Source organism: Leptodactylus fuscus, chromosome 1 (genome assembly GCF_031893055.1).
Source record: "Leptodactylus fuscus isolate aLepFus1 chromosome 1, aLepFus1.hap2, whole genome shotgun sequence".
Lineage (NCBI taxonomy): Eukaryota > Metazoa > Chordata > Amphibia > Anura > Leptodactylidae > Leptodactylus > Leptodactylus fuscus.
The window spans coordinates 167,794,190-167,818,103 of NC_134265.1; the positions used below are offsets into that span (position 1 = coordinate 167,794,190).

Genomic DNA, 23,914 nt, shown 5'->3' on the forward strand with positions numbered 1-23,914 from the left:
GGTGTGTTAAATATCTTGTATTCTTCTTATCCTTGGAATGTGCATGGCTTTACTAACAAGACATTGTAAGCTGGAGAAATTGTTTCATTGTGAACCCTATGCTAAATCAGACAAAGTCATTTGCTAATGTGGTGATGCATATCAATAGTTTTTTTTTTTACAGTAGATACTAAGACTTTGTATGATGTGTTTGCTTTGTGAAGAACTGAGAAATGAAATTAAAAGTTCAAAGCTTTGAAAAATGAGTTTCGAATTCTTCAGTATTTTCTTTGTACTAAGGTCAGTTTGTAATAATATAAAAATATACAGTATTACCTTAAAGAGAGTCTACAATATCTTGTAAACCACCCAATTGTAGTTGTAAGAGCAGTCAGTTGTAGGGGGCTACACAGAAATCATAGGGACATGGAGCAAAAGTTCAAATTAGGCTCCCCTTAGTCCAAATGACAGGAAGAATATTGTAACCCTTTCAGACACAGTCTCCCTTATTTGTCTATATACTGACCGACTGCTGCTTTTTCATTAAAGGGTATCATAAACAAAGCAGGGAAGAAGGATTAACGGTATTTAGACTGACAGATGTTAAACAATATCAAAGTGTTGTGAGAGTAACCCCTCCATCTACGGTCCTATAGCAATTGCCTATACTGCCTGTATGGTAGGAACGCCATTGGCTAGTGAACATACTTTTCCTGTGCCATACTGCTTCTGTTTTTCAACCAAAAACAAAAACAGGAGCTCTGATGGGTGCAACCATGCTCTGGATCAGGGGTAGGGAACCTTTGGCTCTCCAGCTGCTGTGAAACTACAACTCCCATCATGCTCCATTCACTTCCATGGGAGTTCCCAGAACAGCAGAGCCAGCATGCATGCTGGGAGTTGTAGTTTTGCAACAGCTGGAGAGCCGTACGTTCCCTACCCCTGCTCTGGATGAACAGCTCATTGAAGGTATGATCACTATACCAGTAACGGCAGCTACAAAAGCTTGTAAGCGGCTTATAAGCAAATTTCTTTGTGATAGACTCCCTGTAATACATTGGTTAAAGACACCTCTCTAGGCATCTGATTGAGTAAATCATCTTTCCCATAGCAAAACTATTCTGGAGCAGCCTTTCTTAGATCTCAACTCTTAAAATATATTCAGAAATTGACAACATTGTTATCAGTGTCCCTATGTATTCTGACAATATCCAGTCAGTGTGGATGATCCTAGAATGACACACCACTTTGACAAAAGGTAACACCCAGTTGTCAATGTATGCATACATTTGTAAGAGGAATAACAGGAATAGCACAATACAGAGTTATAAAAGGGATGCCTCAGAAGTATTACTTAATGAGGATTTCATTTACTTACTAAAACACATATAAGCACTTTCAGGTCCTCTTTAAACTTTGGATTCCAACCCTATTTGGAGTGGCAAAGTCGCATAGGGAGACACTTTTGCAGTGTACCCTGTACAACCTAGAATAAGTCATCAAATGAAGTTTAGTGTGGATGTGATAGCCGGGACCCCTGTGGAACAGCTCTTCAAAGTGGCAGCAGCCCTCACTGAGTGCTACTTTCACATCACAAACCATATGACGTCACAGTCATTGGTCGCATAACCTGTCTGCAGCTCTTATTCAAGTGAATGTGTCTCATTGTCAGTGAGTTGTGATACCAAGCACAGCCGATATACAGAGGTATGGTGGTGTGCTTAGTAAGGGTGCATTCACACTGAGTAAATGCTAGCTTATTCTGAACGTAAAACACGTTCAGAATAAGCGGCGTCTAAAGCAGCTCCATTCATTTCTATGGGAGCGGGGATACGAGCGCTCCCCATAGAAATGAATGGGCTGCTTCTTTCACTCCGTGCAGTCCCATTGAAGTGAATGGGGAGTGCCGGCGTGTACGCTCCGGCATGAGCAGAGCTTGCCGTATACGCCGGCACTCCCCATTCACTTCAATGGGACTGCACGGAGTGAAAGAAGCAGCCCATTCATTTCTATGGGGAGCGCTCGTATCCCCGCTCCCATAGAAATGAATGGAGCTGCTTTAGACGCCGCTTATTCTGAACGTGTTTTACGTTCAGAATAAGCTAGCGTTTACTCAGTGTGAATTCACCCTAAGTAGTGAAGAGGCCACAGTGCTCACCTGTATGCTATTTGCCTCATCAAACAGCTGATTGCCTGGGGTCCCAGCTTTGGGCATGCAGTGGTATTCAACTGACGACCTACGTAAGGGTCACCGCTCCTTCTATAGCAGGGGTAGGGAACGTACGGCTCTCCAGCTGGTGTAAAACTACAACTCCCAGCATGCATACTTGCTCTGCTGTTCTTGGAACTCCCATGCAAGTGAATGGAGCATGTTGGGAGTTGTAGTTTCACAGCAACTGGAGAGCCGAAGGTTCCCTATCCCTGATCTATAGCCATGTCCAGTCCCTGGGCCGCCAATGCATTCACTTCTCTAAAGGTTAATGCAGATTCACTTTACCTTTTACATCATGCTTGGCAACAGCAAAACTACATGGCCAGTAATGATATACAGGTGAAATTATTCAGTGTTTCACACACTAAAAAGTGAAAGCACTGGGAACAGATAAAGCTAGAGTTTTAGCCAGGATATTGTTGGCACGACGTAGGATTGGTCATCAATTAAGCCTGGAAAACCCCATGAGGTCGTTGCCCCACAATGTGAATACGCAGAATTTTGGCCACGGCAGAAACACTGTGGCATAAAATGCTGCATATTACAGTACCTGAAAAGTGGATGAGTTTCTGGCTACTCCCATCCACACATTACAGTAAAAACTCCACAGTGGAAATTCTACGATATAAAAAAACCCTCACATTTTTGTAAATCACAGCATGTCAATCATATCTATGGCACCGCTGGTGTTTACCATATAGATATAATAGAGACAGAAAGTTTGCAGAGGAAAACTCTGCTATTGGAAAAATTGTGATGCATTTCCGTCTCTGTGTTTTCCGCAGTGGGTTTTGGCAGCGATTTACTGGGTGGCATTAGCCAAGGCTCCACATTGCAAAACACAGCTAAAAAATGCAGCGGAAATGCATTGTGTTTTTTCCACATAATTTTTAATTGCGTTTTTCTTTGTGAATTTTGTTCCCTTAGTAAATCTATAAGGAAAATGCAAGGTATAATTGTCATGCTGCGTTTTTCAAAAACTCAGGCTTTCCTCAGTGTTTTTTTATCTGCAATGTGTGGATGGGATTAGCCAGAATTTCATTCACTTTGCAGGTACTGAAAAAGTTGAGTTTTTTCTTCTGTTTCCACAGCAAAAAAAGAAAAAATCGCAGCGTTTTTGCAACGTGGGACTTCAGCCTTACGCTAGGTTCACACCAGCGCCTGAACTCCATTTTCAGGTTTCTGTCTTCTGCATGCAGAAGACGGAAACCTGTCATGCCGAGTCCGGCCGTGAGTGCCGGTGAGCGTTTTATGCGATCTGCGGCAAAACTGTTTTTTTTAAACCGGACACAGAGTACTGCATGTCCGACTCTGTGTCTGGTTTAAAGAAAAACAGTTTAGCCGCGGAGCGCATAAAATGCACTCGGCGTACACGGCTGGACACTTTTCAAGCCCATTCAAATGAATGGGTATGAAACATGCTGGCAGGTTTCCGTGTCCTGCCCCTGTTTTGTGCAGGAAACAGAAACCTGCAGAATGGAGTACTGGCGCAGATGTGAACGAGCCCTTAGTGAGGTTCAATAAGACCAATAAGGCTGAGTTCACACAGAGTTTTTGGTCAGGATTTTGAGAGGGTCATTTCTTTTTTCCGTGAGCGGTCTGTTCCGGCTACCGGAAAACAGAAGCGACATGCTCATTCTTCAGGCGGATGCTGCGGCCGGTTCAGCCTCGGACGTCCACCTGAAGACACTCCCTCCTGACTAGGCCCATTCATTTGGGCCTAATCCGGAGCAGAGTGCTGCGACTGGATGCCGGTGCACTGCACCGGCATCCAGTCGCAGCTAACATTTTTTTTGTCTGGAATCTGAAGTGGCCTCCGCCTCAAATTCTGGACCAAAAAACTCTGTGTGAACTCAGCCTAACTGCTCTAGGGTCTGTAAGGTTAGCAGTTTCTTATGTAGAGCATGCAGCTTCGGAGAGAACAGTGATGATAGGTCCCATATATTGCATTATAACATTCGTTACAGTGTCACCAGTCCTCCGAAGAGCTGGTTGGGTCAGTAGAAGATATTTCCTAAACAGATGAAGAATTCCCACAATCTAGTCCTTTAGCTGCTGTATGACAGTGATCTCCCCACTTGCGGTATTGCCAGACCTTTAGGGAAGTTAGTGAAGTCTATTGCAATCTCCAAGATGTCTCGTGGACAGACGGCTCCTCAGCTTCTGTTTCACAATGACAGTCACTATTTACAGTCTCACAAGGCCTTTCTTATGGATTTTATACAATGAGATAAATGGTGACGTGAAAACGCATAAATAACTCCAATTGTTGCAGATTATACTACAAACTGATCCCCTAGATCTGCAGCAGTCACCAGCGCCTGTGTTGTACTGTACCAACATGATGGCCTCAGGGCTTGTCAATTTACTTTACCCTGTGAAATGAGTTGAAACCTATTAAAGCCATTGCAGACGGAATATCACCTCACAATATCACCTATTTTTGGTGTTTTTTGAGACAGTAATTTCACAAAAACCCACAGCCGCATTTCCATGACAGACATGCAGCAGCAAAGCCGCCTTGTGTGGATTGCTTGTGGATATAACGCGTTCTGATCTGTGGCAGAGACTCCGACGCCGCTGATTGGAGGACTGCTGATGACGTAGCCATTATACATCCTGTGATTGGCGCGCGGTGCTGCTGCTACTGCAGAGCGGGGTTACCTCAGCGCTCATGTTACGTTCCGCGGGATTCTTCCATCTTCTGGACTGCCCGGTCTCCACAGAGCCAGGCGGCTGTAGTCGGCCTCACTGCCAGTTCCGCCATGCTGCTCCGGGGGCAGATGGAGAGCAGAAGAGCGGTAAAGATCATTCCAGTACGTTCTCTAGGACACCGGGCGCCTCCTTGCGGCGTTGTCCGTGTGAAGTGTTTCCCCCCCTGGTATCCAGGCTGTTATGGCGGCTAGTGGGATAGTCTAGATACAAGACTGCACTGGGCCTTGTATGCCGCTCTATACACTGTAGTTCTGGATTGTGTTTATTCTTTATCAGTTTGGTGTGAAACTGCATTAAGTACTTGGTGATGGTTACATTATAGTCTGTGGTCCGTGTGGTTTAGGTGCGCTTTGCCGTACAGGAGACTGACTAGGGCCAAGTTCACACCGCATTCAGGTTATGTATAAAGAGAAACAGCAAAACGTGAAGTGTACAATGTTGTCCTATTGACTGATCTCAGGTTAGGTGGGCTGTGACCTCAAGTGTCTGGAAGTGCAGGATTGGATGGGTAAATGGACACGGTTTCTGCAGGTTTACAGTTTGAAGGTTGGGCAGGTTTTTCCTTTTTTGAAACCAAGGTATTTGCCCGTTTTGTCATTCCTGGTTCACATCTGCGTTTGGCTTTCCGTTCATGGAGTCCACTTGGAGACTCCCCGAACAAACTTATACTCGTAAAAAAGCAGTTACCTGAGAAACCCGCGGACCCCATAGACTGTAATGGGGGTTTGTGCGGTTTCCGCTCAGTTTCCATGTGAAACGTGCAGAGAGAAGTCCAGCAAGCAGCGCTTTTCTCTCCACATGTTTTGTGCTGAAGCCACAGGGACCCCCATTATAGTCTATGGGGTCTGCAGGTTTCTTTAGGTAACTGCTTTATGTGTATAGGTTTCCATTCGGGGGTCCCTGATCGCAGATGGGAACCAGACCTTAGGCGTAATAACTGCCTGCAACCGGTCTAACAGAGTTGTTTTGTTTCTGATGCTTTTTATGTGTAAATATTTCCTGACCTCATGTTACTTATTCTTATTTTAGAAATGTTTCAATCTCTCTGGTTGTATTGGATATAAAGCCACCATTACATCTGCATTAGAGCTAGATATTCTCTTATGTGATGTGGAATGATATTGCCTAGATTTCTGTCAAAACCTACTCCTCACCAGCCTTTACTCTTCTGTAGGTCTGACATGTGACAGAAATGGATTGTTACAGGTACACCAGTATGAACAGAGCTTCAGATGAGACATAGATGGGTTTTTTTAGACTGTGTACTTTGCTTGAGCCTTATGATTAGTTTACGGTATACATTTGTATACTTTAACATTGGGTACTACTCTCGCAACAAAGATTAAAGAGGACCTTTCACCTCCTGGGGCACATGCGGTTTTATATACTGCTAAAAAGCCGACAGTGCGCTGAATTCAGCTCATTATCGCTTTCCCATTTTGTGCCCCGGGTGAAGAGCTATCTGTCCCGGTTCCGTAGCTCTTCACTGTCAGAAGGGCGTTTGATGGTCAGGAATGCCATTCCTCACAGTAGAGTGCATACCGTGTTTCCCTGAAAGTAAGACAGTGTCCTACATTCTTTTTACCCCCAAAAGTCCCACTATGTCTTACTTTCGGGGTATGTCTTATATTAGAAAAAAAATGGCAGGGGTTGATGGATTGAAGCGGCGGCATGCGAGTAGTTAAGCGGAGGCCGCCGGCCGCTTCCATACATTGCAATGGGAGCGTGCTATTCAAATAGTATTCGTTCATCTCTAACTTCAATTGTAATTTCTTACAATTGAAGTTAGAGATGCGCGAATACTATTTGAATAGCGCGCTCCCATTGCAATGTATGGAAGCGGCAGGCAGACTTCGCCGACGGCCGCCGCTTAAAGGGATTCTACCATTAAAAGAAGTTCTTTCCTCTGACCATGTCGGAATAGCCTTAAAAAAGGCTATTCGTCTCCTACCTTTTGCCATAGCCAGCGCCGCCGCCTTCCTGAGCTGCGTCCGCCCCTTCTGTGTTGTCGTCTTTGGGCGTCATGGATGATGCATGTGGAGTCGGCTCTGGCCTGTTCCTCACCGCTCAATGTCATGGCTGGGTGGTAAGCAATGCCCCCTCTCAAAGACTCTACTGTGAGGAAGAGCGTTCCTGACTGACTGTCAGAAACGCCCTTCTGACAGTGAAGAACTATGGTACCGGCACCGATAGCTCTTCACTGGGGGCACAGAATGGGAAAGCTGATAGAGCGCTGAATTCAGTGCACTGTCGGCTTTCTAAGGTTCAGGGTGCGCCGTCTTCTTCATCCACGCCTCCTCTTCCTCCGATGTCCTCAGGTCCCGTCCTCCTCCGGCGCTCGTGAACTGACATTGCTTAAAAAAATGGCCTGGGCGCATGTGCAGTAGCCGTAGTAGAAGCAGCATGCTATTGCGCATATACTATTATACTACTTCTAGTAGTATATTTATGTATGATAAGAGTCCCTGCCTCCCAGCGACCTTCTGCCCCATACTATAACTGGTACAGTATGTTGCTGGGAGGTTGGGACTCCTAGCATCTTGGATAACTATGATGCTAGGAGTCCCACTCCCAGCATGAACTTCAGGCCGGTAAATCTGGCTCACACATGGACCGTGTTTCATGGATGTCATGTGCAGCTAGCCTTAGTCTGTTAAATGGTCTTTCTCACTATTGACACTTCTCCCCTGTCGTGCTGATACTCTTGCCCTATTTGAGTGCCACATGCCTGACCACTACTGTTTGCTTTTCTCGTATCTTGTATGGTGGTCTCAGGCAATGAATGGAGTAGTGGCTGAGCTTGTACTCAATCTTTTTATTCACATTTTCCCTTGCAGACCTGGTCGTATGACTTAGACCCCAGTGGTCAGGTGCTTATCCCTTCTCTGTTGAATAAGGGTAAAGTGCAGGTAGCGGGGAAAACCCATTTAAAGAGGGCCCTTCTTGTCCTCACCAATGTGTGGTATTCATGACATGAGGTCTTCTTTAATCATCTCTTCTTTTTTTCTTTCACTTCCACAAACCAGTTACATTTTTTTTTTTTTTTAGGTAAAAACCTGAAGGAGCTTGAGCGACTAAATAAAGCCATTGAGGCTGTCAGAAATGAAGTTGAAGAGAAACAAAAAACCTTGTTACTGTACACAAGTGGGATACAGCGCACAGAAGAGCCTGCAGCCAAAATGGACAGTAACTGCAATCTTGTAGATGTAGTGGTGGAAAAACCACATACTCTCTCAAGAAAAGTACTACTACACAATGAGGTTTCCTTGAAGAGAAGTAACTTAATTCCCAAAAAATATATTGTGGATAGAAGCTGTCCAGCCACAGACCTGGAGTATGACCCCTTGCTTAACTATTCTGCAGGCTTCTTTGGTTCTGCTCCCAAAGAAAAGGAATCTGAAAACCTGTCTAAATCAAAGCATAAGTGTGGGGAAGAGCTGGATAACGCTCCAAAAAGGCCAAGGGCTGTTTCTCCAATCAGGTTGGAAATAAAGCTACAAGACTCTGATGATGAAGATATGCTTGTAATTGATGTTCCTCCAATTCTGGATGTCGCAAAAAGACCAAGGCCCAGTAAAGTATGTGGATCGAAAGAACAATCTCTGTGTGATGAAGATAAAAATCCAGAGGCAGAGAACATTCCTTCAGGTGATGCTGTGGTAGATTCAACTGCGTCTCTGGCAGAGAGTATGGTGAATGTGAGGACAGAATCTGAAACTCTCCCTTCTGCTATGGATGTAACTTCTCATGCCAGTGACTATAGTCAAATAACAGAACCTAAAAGTTGTAACGACTATATTTCTTCTGAGCAGGAGCCCCCCCTGGACTTAAAAGTACATGAGCCAGTTGAGAGCACTGCTACTGTAACTAGTGCCGAAAATATTGAGTGCTCCGAAACGGTTGTGGAATCTGATGAGGAGGCTGATTGTCAGCATTTGTTTCATAAAACCTTATTGAAGCAACAATGCCAGTTTGTCCATGATGATGCAAGTAATGATGCTACTGAACTAACTGTATTCAGTGAGGATTTTCAGGAGCCAATAACTGATGAAGCGAAATGTGAGGAGCCAGCCACAAGTGCTGAAAATGAAGTGATTGTCGTAGATTCATCTTCTGATATAGAGAACAGCTCAAATGAAGAAACAGATTCTTCTGATTCTGAAGATCCAATAGAAGAATGCCGAAGGATATTCAACGAATTTAATGAAAGTGAAGCAAAGAGAATGTCAGCACAGGTATGTCCATCTGTTTTGTGGCACCCATCCACCCAGATGATTAGAATATTTAAAGTTGAAGTATAACGTTACAACCAATTTTATCAATAATTAAATGACTCTAAAATAAAAATGCGTAGTCTTGATTAAAATACTGAGTATACAACACAATTTCCATGGTTAAGGCTGCAATTCTTGTGTAGTCTGATCCAGCAAGCTGTTAGTTCAGTCCCTCCGTCACCTTGTTTTGCTAATATAAAAACAGTTAGGGGATAAATGAAAGAAAATATGATCAGACATTACAAGGTGTTTGTAACATATAACCATAGACACATAGTTGTGCAGAGGAGCTTGAAATGTCTGATGCATTTAAAGGGATCCTATCTTTTAAACACAATTTTTTTTCTCCCTAACGTGTCGGAATAACCTTAAGAAAGGCTATTCATCTCCTACCTTTTCTTTTCTTCTCTGCGCCGCTGTTCGCCTGCAATCCCGTTTTTTCTCGGTACGCAAATGAGCTCTCTCTTAGCACTGGGGGCGTCCCCAATGCTGCCAGAGAGCTCTCCAGCGCCACCTCCATCTTCTTCTGCGACGAGGTCTTCACCGCGTCTTCTTCCTTCTAGGCCTTGGGCCTAGAGCAAGCAGACTTCGCATGCCCACAGCCACAAGAAAAATGGCCGCTTCCACAGTATTATAAGCAGCCATTTTATAGTGTCAGCGGGCATGCGCAGTCGGCTTGCCCTAGGCCCGATGCCTAGAAGTAAGAAGATGCCGCTGGAAGAAGACGCGGTGAAGAGGCGGCGCTGGAGAGCTCTCTGGCAGCATTAGGGACGCCCCCAGTGCTGCGAGAGAGCTCATTTGCATACCGAGAAAAACCGGGATTGCAGGCGATCGCTGGCATGGAGAAGAAAAGGAAAGGTAGAAGACAAATAGCCTTTCTTAAGGCTATTCTGACATGTTAGGGAGAAAAAATTGTGTTTAAAAGCTAGGATCCCTTTAAACAGTACTAGAACAGTTAGAACTTAAATGGGTTGGCCTTTTTTGCCTGGAAAACCCCTCTAAGTATTGAGGTTTACTGTGCAAGCCTTTTATAGTATTTGCTACAGTAGGCTTTTAGCATGGTAATGTGGGTTTAATGTAATGACAGTCATAAACGCGTGCATAACTTTCATTTTAAAATATTAGTAATCACTATTTTGGGACCCAGAAATCAGCAGCATGTCCCTATTGTGCTTATATCTGGCAATCTGGTTTTAATTTGTCTGTCTTAAGTTATCATATGTTGCTAAAGCTGCCAGGTCTTGTCTCTATCAGCTTTCAGATACATGGGCAACACTGCTGTTGAATCAGAGGATGGAATACCAATTTTCTCTTCATACAGTCTGGGGCCCCAGCTGCACATTCTCAGCTTAGAGGCCCCAAACATGGTGAAAGTTTCCATCATAAAATGAAAATAATAAAAATGAAATGCAGTTTATGTATTTTAGGTTGAAGATCAGTCTGAAATAGAATTACAGGAAGCAAAGGGAAATGACGACATTCCTGGCCAAAAGAAGAGAGTTGCTCACCCATCAGCGAAATGTGATGTAACTATAGACCTTTTGTCAGTATTGCTGTGTTGTACTGCTTGTTGCTTGTCAATGTCAGTTTACAGCAAGTTCTTGAAGATTGAATGCCTTTGACATTGTCTTTCTCTGGGATGTCCCACTGTCTCGGGCATTCAAAAATACATACAGGAAAATGGAAAGCAACCTTTTTTTTCCTATAAATTGTTGCTTTAACCCCAATTTTGCATTTCCGGGAGGAGTTAAAAGAAATTGCACCCCACAATTTAACCTTTTTGTCCAACCCCAGAAGTGACCCCACATGTAACATAATGTATGGGTACACTGTAAGCTCCAGAATGGAAACAGCACTATTGGGACTTTGGGGGTTAGATTTTGCTATTATAGCTTTTAGTTACCATGTCGTACTTGCAAAGGCCTTGAAGTGCCAGTACAGTGGAAATTCCTCAAAATGTGACCCTCTTTTGTAAGTTTGTATGTTACGTGCTGTCGGAGATATAACTGTTTGAAATGAACCTTCCCTATTTTCTCTACATTTTACACAGCCCCTACTCATGTACATATTTTATTTATTTATTATGCTTGTATAGCGCCATCATATTCCGCAGCACTTTACAGACATTGATAGTCACTGTCCCATATAGGGCTCACAATCTTATGTCTTTGGTGTGTGGGAGGAAACCAGAGTACCCGGAGGAAACTCACGCAAACATGGGGAGAACATACAAACTCCTTGCAGATGTTGTCCTTGGCAGGATTTGAACCGAGGACTCCAATGCTGCAAGGTTGCAGTGCTAACCACTAAGTCACCATGCTGCCCAATGTACATAGTGATGCAGGAACAGCTTTTAATACAGAAGCAAGGGAAAGACTGAAAACATGCAAGATTTCACAGAAAGGAGACAAAAGTTAATACAGTATTACAAAATTTATTGATACAAATTGACAGAAAATAGTTGTCTTAAAGTTTAGTTATGCTTTAATGTTCAGTTTCGCTCTTTTAGTTCATCCTACATAATGAGGTAGTGTGTGTATATATAGGTGTGTGTGTGTGTATATGTGTGTGTATATATATATATATATATATATATATATATATATATATATATATATATATATATATATATATATATATATATATATATATAATATGTTATGTGTGTCAGGGTCTGGGGTTGCTAGGTGGGGTGGCATAGATACACAAGTCCAGTTTCTTTAGTCCAATACAAAGGTAGAGTTTGATTTTCACTCAAAAAGGCAGTGCAGCAACAAAAGGAAACAATACAGCTATGTCAGCCGTAACCTATAGAAGCTGCTTGGTCCTAGAGGACCCAGATCAGCTCTGCAGTTTCAGGTTAGGAGACCGCATATGGGACTAAATGGATCAGCCTGGTTATAGAAGAAATCAGCCAAAAAAAGTAATGTTAATGTTCCCTGAAGGCCTATTATCACCTTATGGGGGAGCACAATGTAAAAAAAAACAACCCAAAATGTCTAATTTAAATCCATGCCAATATCACAAGGTCTAGCCCCACCCACAGCAACACTTCACTGTCAGCTACATAATTATAATAAAGAGGGTAAACTATTTTTGCTATCAATCACTTCTGGACCACCCATTGTGTATTTATGTCTAAATAGTGGCTTCCTTGTTCTGAAAGGACGTAACTGAAACGTCCATGCAGGTTTCAGGGAGCCGGTTGTAACTTCACCTGGAGGCCCCAGAGAGAAGGCAGGGAAGGTTTATTACCATCTCTGCCTTCCCGATCATTGTGTATACAGCGCTCAATGAGCCACATGATCCGCCGGGTTCAGAGTCTGTAAGAACTACTGGGTCCTACAAGACCCAGATCAGCTCAGTCATTGGCTGGAGGCTGTATTCCTCGTGTAACTGGGGCTAAATATACCAGCCCTGATTACAGGGAAAATTGACCTCCCCACAAAAAGTGATCAGATATCCCCAAAGGTCTACTATGAAATGAAATTAATAAAGTCAAAACACCCCTTTATTACAGGTTCTAGACCCACCCCTGATGACACCATACAAAATAAAAATTACAGTAATAGAGGAAAAACATTTTAAAAATTTATTAGCACTTTGTGCCATTAAATAAAGTGAGACTCCCCCCCCCCCCTTGTTTATATTTTCCCAGATGTAAAAAACTTTTTTTTTTCTGTCCTCTTGTGTCATGAAGTTTTTGCATTTCTGCAAATTCAAAACATTTTGTATAATTTTCTTTTTTTAAGGTTAAGCCAAGTAGCAATATACTTGTACCCTACAGAGGTACAGCTACACAGCAGATGCCTCATGCAAGGATAGTACACGTACAACAGCAAGCTTTACAGATAACCTCTGCTGTCAAAAATGGACAAGCCTTTGTAGCGGCTTCACAGAAAAGAGTTGCCAGTTGTTTCACCCCAGCATATAATAATTTTGGTCAGATGGGTAAGAAACATTTAAATGTTTAAAACCGTGTTCTCTGCTACTATCTCTTTGCTAAAGGGTTCATGAGATTTCAATATTATCTATTGTTCGGATAAACTATCAGGTCAGTGCTGGTCTAACACATGAACCCTCCCCTTCCCACTGGTAAGCTGATATCTGGAGCTGCTAATGCAGCAGATTGTATAAAGCTGGAAGCACACAGTACAGTATATTGTGTAGTTCCTAGTTACATAAGCTCCATTTTCCTTTTTATGGCTTTAAATATAGAATAGTATGACATTCTCCTAGGCTCTTTTTAAATGGTGTCTGCAGTCATCCAGTTTATCACTTAACAGTCTGTGCAGGGAAATTGGTGTTATGTACAGAAACTAAAACAAACTATATATGCGAATAGACTGACCTTAGAGGGATTGTCCAGGCAAAAAAAGGACAACCCTTTTCAGGTTTAAATCAGCTGGGGGCAGTGAAAAAAAAAGTATATTCACCTGTCCCTGCCAGAGCAACAGGGATCCAGGGATAAACAGAGGAATATGTTTTGTTCTTTTCATTCACTGCCCTGATTTTAAGGGATCTTATCAATCGATGCCTTTTTTTTGTGCCTACCGTGTTGGAATAGCCTTAAAAGGGTTGTCCCATAACAAGGATCGTATCTATACTGCTAGTTTATGTGGATTTAAGACTTTTCCTAAATACATTGCTTTATCAAAACTGTTTTGTTTGGCCGCTATCTTAATTTATTCACTTCATTGTTTACACTCAGTTTCTGTGGCCACTGGGCTTATCTGCTCATTTCCCAAGTGACTTAGCTGCCTGATCTCAGGGGGGAGGGAGGAGCTGAGTGCTGCTTATGTCTGACAAGTAACAGAGTTCCTCAGTTAGGGGAGCTGGAGGTGAGAGCTCTGGGATTTCTGAACTCTATCTTCAGCTCTTCCACTTATCAACCAGTTTAATTGAATTTGGCTGATAAGGGCTGAGATAGGGAGTCTATTATCTCTGTCTGTAATGCAAGCTGACTCAAATCCAGCTCTGCTACATCAGCCTCTACATCAGCTTCATACTGTGGTAATGGATTTACAACCAATCCCTCATTACTTACTGCAAACATAGCAGATAGCAGAGCAAGTGAAACCCTGCCCACCAATGTGCCCAGAAAACCAGGAAGTGAACAGAGCACAGAGCCTGCAGGTTGGTGAACAAAGGCTATGGGAATAACCCTTTAAGAAAGGCTATTCGTCTCCTACCTTTAGATTTCTTCTCCGGGTTGCCGTTCCATAGAAATACTGGTTTTCCCCAGTATGCAAATGAGTCCTCTCGCAGCACTGCAGGCAGGCCCCAGCGCTCAAACAGCACTGGGGGCATCCCCAATGCTGCCAGAGAACTCTCTAGCACCGCCTCCAGCTTATTCAGGAAAGTTGTCTTCCTGTGTCGTCCTCCGGCAGAGGCAGTAAAACTTGTAGGCCTCGGGCAGAGCATACTGTGCATGCCCACAGGCCACAATAAAAAAATAGCCGCAGCCCTAGAGATAGCCGAGTGCTATAGTTGGCTCTGTCCTCTAGTATTAAAGGGATTCTACCATTAAAAAACTTTTTTTTCTAGGTATCACATCGGAATAGCCTTTAGAAAGGCTATTCGTCTCCTACCTTTGGAAGTGCTCTCCGCCGCGCCGTTCGTTCGAAATACCGGTTTGTACTGGTATGCTAATTAGTTCTCTCGCAGCGATGGGGGTGTCCCCCAGCGCAGGAGATGCGATGGGGGTGTCCCCATTGCTGCTCGAAAACCGACCCCAGCGCCACCTCTGTCTTCTTCTGCATCCTCCCCTTCCTTCTTCGGCTTGACGTTGGACGCCTGCGCAGTACACTCTGTTCGGCGAACTTGCGGTGTCGGCATTATGGCCGCGGGCATGCGCAGTACGTTCGGCAAAGTTCGCCGAACAGAGCGTACTGCGCAGGCATCAGACGTCAAGCCGAAGAAGGAAGGGGAGGATGCAGAAGAACAGAGGCGGCGCTGGAGTCAGTTTTCGAGCAGCAATGGGGACGCCCCCATCGCATCTCCTGCGCTGGGGGATGACCCCATCGCTGCGAGAGAACCGATTAGCATACCGGTACAAACCGGTATTTAGAACGGCGCGGCGGAGAGCATTTCCAAAGGTAGGAGACAAATAGCCTTTCTAAAGGCTATTCCGACGTGATACCTAGAAAAAACATTTTTTTAATGGTAGAATCTAGAGATGAGCGAACAGTGTTCTATCGAACTCATGTTCGATCGGATATTAGGCTGTTCGGCATGTTCGAATCGAATCGAACACCGCGTGGTAAAGTGCGCCATTACTCGATTCCCCTCCCACCTTCCCTGGCGCCTTTTTTGCTCCAATAACAGCGCAGGGTAGGTGGGACAGGAACTACGACACCGGTGACGTTGAGAAAAGTAGGCAAAACCCATTGGCTGCCGAAAACATGTGACCTCTAATTTAAAAGAACAGCGCCGCCCAGGTTCGCGTCATTCTGAGCTTGCAATTCACCGAGGACGGAGGTTTCCGTCTAGATAGCTAGGGCTTAGATTCTGGATAGGCAGGGACAGGCTAGGATAGGAAGGAGAAGACAACCAACAGCTCTTGTAAGAGCTAAATTCCAGGGAGAAGCTTGTCAGTGTAACGTGGCACTGACGGGCTCAATCGCCGCAACCCAGCTTTCCCAGGATCCTGAATGGAATACACTGTCAGTGTATTCCCGTATACCCGATATATACCCCGATACCCGTTCCAACGGTGTGCCCCCCCACCTTCACCCCAGAAATACCCTGCAAGTCCCCTAGCAATAGAATTGGGGCTATATACACCCACAATTTTTACTACTGGTATACAGTGCCATTGTCTGACTGGGAATTCAAAGAATATATTGGGAATACAAATACCCTCATTTCTTGCTACTGCCATATAGTGCCAGTGTCTGACTGGTAATTCAAAGAATATATTGGGGTTACGTGCACCCACAATTTTTACTACTGGTATACAGTGCCATTGTCTGACTGGGAATTCAAAGAATATATTGGGAATACAAATACCCTCATTTCTTGCTACTGCCATATAGTGCCAGTGTCTGACTGGGAATTCAAAGAATATATTGGGGTTACGTGCACCCACAATTTTTACTACTGGTATACAGTGCCATTGTCTGACTGGGAATTCAAAGAATATATTGGGAATACAAATACCCTCATTTCTTGCTACTGCCATATAGTGCCAGTGTCTGACTGGGAATTCAAAGAATATATTGTGGTTACGTGCACCCACAATTTTTACTACTGGTATACAGTGCCATTGTCTGACTGGGAATTCAAAGAATATATTGGGGTTATAAATACCCTCATTTCTTGCTACTGCCATATAGTGCCAGTTTCTGACTGGTAATTCAAAGAATATATTGGGGTTACGTGCACCCACAATTTTTACTACTGGTATACAGTGCCATTGTCTGACTGGGAATTCAAAGAATATATTGGGGTTATAAATACCCTCATTTCTTGCTACTGCCATATAGTGCCAGTTTCTGACTGGTAATTCAAAGAAAATATTGGGGTTACGTGCACCCACAATTTTTACTACTGGTATACAGTGCCATTGTCTGACTGGGAATTCAAAGAATATATTGGGGTTATAAATACCCTCATTTCTTGCTACTGCCATATAGTGCCAGTTTCTGACTGGTAATTCAAAGAATATATTGGGGTTACGTGCACCCACAATTTTTACTACTGGTATACAGTGCCATTGTCTGACTGGGAATTCAAAGAGTATATTGGGAATACAAATACCCTCATTTCTTGCTACTGCCATATAGTGCCAGTGTCTGACTGGGAATTCAAAGAATATATTGGGGTTACGTGCACCCACAATTTTTACTACTGGTATACAGTGCCATTGTCTGACTGGGAATTCAAAGAATATATTGGGGTTATAAATACCCTCATTTCTTGCTACTGCCATATAGTGCCAGTTTCTGACTGGTAATTCAAAGAATATATTGGGGTTACGTGCACCCACAATTTTTACTACTGGTATACAGTGCCATTGTCTGACTGGGAATTCAAAGAATATATTGGGAATACAAATACCCTCATTTCTTGCTACTGCCATATAGTGCCAGTGTCTGACTGGGAATTCAAAGAATATATTGGGGTTACGTGCACCCACAATTTTTACTACTGGTATACAGTGCCAATTTCTAACTAGGAATTCAAAATGCGCAAGGCTCCCGGAAAGGGACGTGGACGAGGCCGTGGGCGAGGTCGGGGGAATGGTTCTGGGGAGCAAGGTAGCAGTGAAGCCACAGGGCGTCCCGTGCCTACTCCTGTGGGGCAGCAAGCATTGCGCCACTCCACAGTGCCAGGGTTGCTTGCCACATTAACTAAACTGCAGGGTACAAACCTTAGTAGGCCCGAGAACCAGGAACAGGTCTTGCAATGGCTGTCAGAGAACGCTTACAGCACATTGTCCAGCAGCCAGTCAGACTCTGCCTCCTCTCCTCCTATTACCCAACAGTCTTGTCTTCCTTCCTCCCAAAATTCCGAAGCTTTACAGAACAATAACCCAAACTGTCCCTGCTCCCCAGAGCTGTTCTCCGCTCCTTTCATTGTCCCTCAACCTGCCTCTCCACGTCACGATTCCACGAACCTAACAGAGGAGCATCTGTGTCCAGATGCTCAAACACTAGAGTCTCCTCCATCTCCGTTCGATTTGGTGGTGGATGACCAGCAACCCACCCTCATCGACGATGATGTGACGCAGTTGCCGTCAGGGCATCCAGTTGACCGGCGCATTGTGCGGGAGGAGGAGATGAGACAGGAGTTGGAAGAGGAAGTGGTGGATGATGAGGACACTGACCCGACCTGGACAGGGGGGATGTCAAGCGGGGAAAGTAGTGTGGATGTTGAGGCAGGTGCAGCACCAAAAAGGGTAGGCAGAGGCAGAGGTCAGCAGCTTAGGCGAAGCCAGGCCACACCCGGAATCTCCCAAGATGTTCCAGTTCGTACCCAGCCCCGAAAAACTCCCACCTCGAGGGCACGTTTCTCGAAGGTGTGGAGTTTTTTCAAGGAATGCGCCGAGGACAGATATAGTGTTGTCTGCACAATTTGCCTCTCGAAATTGATTAGGGGCTCTGAGAAGAGCAACCTGTCCACCACTTCAATGCGCCGTCATTTGGAATCCAAGCACTGGAATCAGTGGCAGGCAGCAACGGCAGGACAAAGGCCGCCTGCCGTTCACGCCACTGCCACTGCCTCTGCCTCTGCCACTGCCACTGCTGACTGTGCTGGCGATGCACTCCAGAGGACGAGCCAGGACACCACTTCATCTGCCTCCGCCACTTTGTTGACTTCTACCTCATCCTCCCCTGGTCCTGTCTTATCTCCTTCTCCTGCACCATCAAAGGCACCATCAGGCGTTTCTTTACAACAACCCACCATCTCTCAGACATTGGAGCGGCGGCAGAAATACACTGCTAACCACCCACACGCGCAAGCCTTGAACGCCAACATCGCTAAACTGCTGGCCCAGGAGATGTTGGCGTTCCGGCTTGTTGAAACTCCCGCCTTCCTGGACCTGATGGCAACTGCGGCACCTCGCTATGCCGTCCCTAGCCGTCACTACTTCTCCCGGTGTGCCGTCCCCGCCTTGCACCAGCACGTGTCACTCAACATCAGGCGGGCCCTTAGTTCCGCGCTTTGCACAAAGGTCCACTTGACCACCGACGCGTGGACAAGTGCATGCGGACAGGGACGCTACATTTCACTGACGGCACACTGGGTGAATGTAGTTGAGGCTGGGACTGCTTCCCAAACTGGCCCGGTGTACCTCGTCTCCCCGCCTAACATTCCTGGCAGGGACACGAGAAGAACACCCCCCTCCTCCTCCTCCGCCACCGCCTCCTCCTCCGCCACCGCCTCCTCCTCCGCCACCGCCTCCTCCTCCGCTGTTAGATTGACCCCAGCTACGAGTTGGAAACGTTGCAGCACTGGCGTTGGTAGACGTCAGCAGGCTGTGCTGAAGCTGATCAGCTTGGGGGACAGACAGCACACTGCCTCCGAGGTGAGGGATGCCCTCCTCGATGAGACGGCAATATGGTTTGAGCCGCTGCACCTGGGCCCAGGCATGGTCGTTTGTGATAACGGCCGGAACCTGGTAGCAGCTCTGGAGCTTGCCGGACTCCAACATGTTCCATGCCTGGCCCACGTCTTCAACCTAGTGGTGCAACGTTTCCTAAAGAGCTACCCCAATGTTCCAGAGCTACTGGTGAAAGTGCGGCGCATGTGCGCCCACTTTCGCAAGTCGACAGTAGCCGCTGCTAGCTTAAAATCTCTCCAGCAACGCCTGCATGTGCCACAACACCGGCTTTTGTGCGACGTCCCCACACGCTGGAACTCAACGTTTCAGATGTTGAATAGAGTGGTTGAGCAGCAGAGACCTTTGATGGAATACCAGCTACAAAACCCTAGGGTGCCACAAAGTCAGCTGCCTCAGTTTCACATCCATGAGTGGCCATGGATGAGAGACCTTTGTGACATCCTACGGGTCTTTGAGGAGTCCACAAGGAGGGTGAGCTCTGAGGATGCGATGGTGAGCCTTACAATCCCGCTCTTGTGTGTTCTGAGAGAATCCCTGATTGACATCAGGGATAACTCAGATCACACAGAGGAGTTAGGGATAGCATCCGATCCGTCACAGCTGGAGAGTAGGTCCACACATCTGTCCGCTTCACTGCGTTTAATGGAGGAGGAGGAGGAAGAAGAGTTGTCCGATGATGTGATGGTGATACAGGAGGCTTCCGGGCAACTTCGAATCGTCCCATTGTTGCAGCGCGGATGGGTAGACATGGAGGATGAGGAGGAAATGGAGATTGAACTTTCCGGTGGGGCCAGAGGAGTCATGCCAACTAACACTGTGGCAGACATGGCTGAGTTCATGTTGGGGTGCTTTACAACCGACAAGCGTATTGTCAAAATCATGGAGGACAACCAGTACTGGATCTTTGCTATCCTTGACCCCCGGTATAAAAACAACATCTCGTCTTTTATTCCGGTAGAGGGGAGGGCCAATCGCATCAATGCTTGCCACAGGCAATTGGTGCAGAATATGATGGAGATGTTTCCAGCATGTGACGTTGGCGGCAGGGAGGGCAGTTCCTCCAGTAGGCAACCAAGTTCTCACCGGTCCACACAAACGAGGGGCACACTGTCTAAGGTCTGGGACACCTTGATGGCACCCCCTAGCCAAAGTGCCGCCACAGAGGGTCCTAGTGTCACCAGGCGTGAGAAGTATAGGCGCATGTTGCGGGAATACCTTTCCGACCACAGCCCTGTCCTCTCCGACCCCTCTGCGCCCTACACGTATTGGGTGTCGAAGTTGGACCTGTGGCTTGAACTTGCCCTATATGCCTTGGAGGTGCTGTCCTGTCCTGCCGCCAGCGTCCTATCTGAGAGGGTGTTCAGTGCAGCCGGTGGCATCATCACTGACAAGCGCACCCGTCTGTCAGCTGAGAGTGCCGACCGGCTCACTTTGATAAAAATGAACCACCACTGGATAGAGCCTTCATTTTTGTGCCCACCTGTGTAAAGCACCCCAACATGAAACTCCATGTCTGTACTCAACCTCTCCAATTCCTCCGCATCCTCATACTCATCCACCATAAGCGTTGCACAATTCTGCTAATACTAGGCTCCCTCCAACATGATTTCCCCCAACTCTGCTGGTTAGAGGCTCCCTCCACCCTGATTTCCACCAACTCTGCTGGTTAGAGGCTCCCTCCACCCTGCTTTCCCACAACTCTGCTGTTTAGAGGCTCCCTCCACCATGAATTTGCCCAAACTGGGCTGGTTAGAGGCTCCCTCCACCATGAATTGGTCCAAACTGGGTTTTTTAGAGGCTCCCTCCACCATGAATTTGCCCAAACTGGGCTGTTTAGAGGCTCCCTCCACCATGAATTGGTCCAAACTGGGTTTTTTAGAGGCTCCCTCCACCATGAATTGGTCCAAACTGGGCTGTTTAGAGGCTCCCTCCACCATTAATTGGTCCAAACTGGGCTGGTTAGAGGCTCCCTCCACCATGAATTTGCCCAAACTGGGCTGTTTAGAGGCTCCCTCCACCATGAATTTGCCCAAACTGGGCTGGTTAGAGGCTCCCTCCACCATGAATTGGTCCAAACTGGGGTTTTTAGAGGCTCCCTCCACCATGAATTGGTCCAAACTTGGCTGTTTAGAGGCTCCCTCCACCATGAATTGGTCCAAACTGGGGTGGTTAGAGGCTCCCTCCACCATTAATTGGTCCAAACTGGGCTGGTTAGAGGCTCCCTCCACCATTAATTGGTCCAAACTGGGCTGGTTAGAGGCTCCCTCCACCATGAATTGGTCCAAACTGGGGTTTTTAGAGGCTCCCTCCACCATGAATTGGTCCAAACTGGGGTTTTTAGAGGCTCCCTCCACCATGAATTGGTCCAAACTGGGCTGTTTAGCGGCTCCCTCCACCATTAATTGGTCCAAACTGGGCTGGTTAGAGGCTCCCTCCACCATGAATTTGCCCAAACTGGGCTGGTTAGAGGCTCCCTCCACCATGAATTGGTCCAAACTGGGGTTTTTAGAGGCTCCCTCCACCATGAATTGGTCCAAACTTGGCTGTTTAGAGGCTCCCTCCACCATGAATTGGTCCAAACTGGGGTGGTTAGAGGCTCCCTCCACCATTAATTGGTCCAAACTGGGCTGGTTAGAGGCTCCCTCCACCATTAATTGGTCCAAACTGGGCTGGTTAGAGGCTCCCTCCACCATGAATTGGTCCAAACTGGGTTTTTTAGAGGCTCCCTCCACCATGAATTGGTCCAAACTGGGGTTTTTAGAGGCTCCCTCCACCATGAATTGGTCCAAACTGGGCTGTTTAGCGGCTCCCTCCACCATGAATTGGTCCAAACTGGGCTGGTTAGAGGCTCCCTCCACCATGAATTTGCCCAAACTGGGCTGTTTAGAGGCTCCCTCCACCATGAATTTGCCCAAACTGGGCTGGTTAGAGGCTCCCTCCACCATGAATTGGTCCAAACTGGGGTTTTTAGAGGCTCCCTCCACCATGAATTGGTCCAAACTTGGCTGTTTAGAGGCTCCCTCCACCATTAATTGGTCCAAACTGGGCTGGTTAGAGGCTCCCTCCACCATGAATTGGTCCAAACTGGGTTTTTTAGAGGCTCCCTCCACCATGAATTTGCCCAAACTGGGCTGTTTAGAGGCTCCCTCCACCATGAATTGGTCCAAACTGGGCTGGTTAGAGGCTCCCTCCACCATGAATTGGTCCAAACTGGGTTTTTTAGAGGCTCCCTCCACCATGAATTTGCCCAAACTGGGTTTTTTAGAGGCTCCCTCCACCATGAATTGGTCCAAACTGGGCTGTTTAGAGGCTCCCTCCACCATGAATTTGCCCAAACTGGGCTGTTTAGCGGCTCCCTCCACTATTAATTGGTCCAAACTGGGCTGGTTAGAGGCTCCCTCCACCATGAATTTGCCCAAACTGGGCTGTTTAGAGGCTCCCTCCACCATGAATTTGCCCAAACTGGGCTGGTTAGAGGCTCCCTCCACCATGAATTGGTCCAAACTGGGGTTTTTAGAGGCTCCCTCCACCATGAATTGGTCCAAACTTGGCTGTTTAGAGGCTCCCTCCACCATGAATTGGTCCAAACTGGGGTGGTTAGAGGCTCCCTCCACCATTAATTGGTCCAAACTGGGCTGGTTAGAGGCTCCCTCCACCATTAATTGGTCCAAACTGGGCTGGTTAGAGGCTCCCTCCACCATTAATTGGTCCAAACTGGGCTGGTTAGAGGCTCCCTCCACCATGAATTTGCCCAAACTGGGCTGGTTAGAGGCTCCCTCCACCATGAATTTGCCCAAACTCTGCTGGTTAGAGGCTCAATCCACCCTGATTTTCAAAACAAATGTTGGTGCCAACCTCAACTTACTACAAGGGCCAAATTCACTGCTGGTGACAAGCTCTCCTCACTGCAAGTGCCAAATACACATGTTTCAAGGTGTTTTCCTACTGTCAGAGAGGTGGTATTGAGTGTGTAAAGTGTGTAGTTGTTAGGCTGTGATGTTGGGGTAATAGAGGGTTTTTGGTGTGTTAGATGCCCCCAGACATGCTTCCCCTGCTGTCCCAGTGTCATTCCAGAGGTGTTGGCATCATTTCCTGGGGTGTCATAGTGGACTTGGTGACCCTCCAGACACGGATTTGGGTTTCCCCCTTAACGAGTATCTGTTCCCCATAGACTATAATGGGGTTCGAAACCCGTTCGAACACACGAACATTGAGCGGCTGTTCGAATCGAATTTCGAACCTCGAACATTTTAGTGTTCGCTCATCTCTAGTAGAATCCCTTTAAGGTAAACCTTCATGTGAAACCTATCCATAGAAGCCACTATGATTATCTGTACTTCAATGCAGTATATAGAGATGTAGCATTTGCCACAGAGGAATTCAAATAGCAAATTAGTCAGAGATGTAGGGTTTTTGTTTTTATACATACACACATGGATGGATTTCCCTGGCAACAGTTCATAGGGTTGTTAGGGAGAACTTTAGTATATTGCACAAATTTTCACCGAACACCCCTTTACAGTAGCAAAATAAATAAAACATGCGTTATATTTTTAAAGAAATTGGCATTTCCATTTTTGGTCATCGCTCCTAAACTTTGGCTACTATTATAACTTTGCTTTAGAGTTTTGGGGGTTTTCTTCTTTAGATTTTGGGTTGAAATTC

At 46.0% G+C, this 23,914-nt stretch overlaps 1 protein-coding gene across 1 annotated transcript in view; it reads left to right on the top strand.

Moving 5' to 3' along the window:
* Positions 1-4,956: 4,956 nt before the first annotated feature.
* The window catches only part of LOC142210210 (RNA exonuclease 1 homolog), a 42,822-nt gene continuing 23,864 nt past the window's right edge, over positions 4,957-23,914 (top strand). The window contains exons 1-5 of the mRNA XM_075279272.1: positions 4,957-5,007; positions 7,744-7,804; positions 7,955-9,141; positions 10,608-10,706; positions 12,933-13,131. Of these exons, the coding sequence (XP_075135373.1) occupies positions 4,957-5,007; positions 7,744-7,804; positions 7,955-9,141; positions 10,608-10,706; positions 12,933-13,131 (1,597 nt within the window). The remainder of the gene's footprint in view (positions 5,008-7,743; positions 7,805-7,954; positions 9,142-10,607; positions 10,707-12,932; positions 13,132-23,914) is intronic.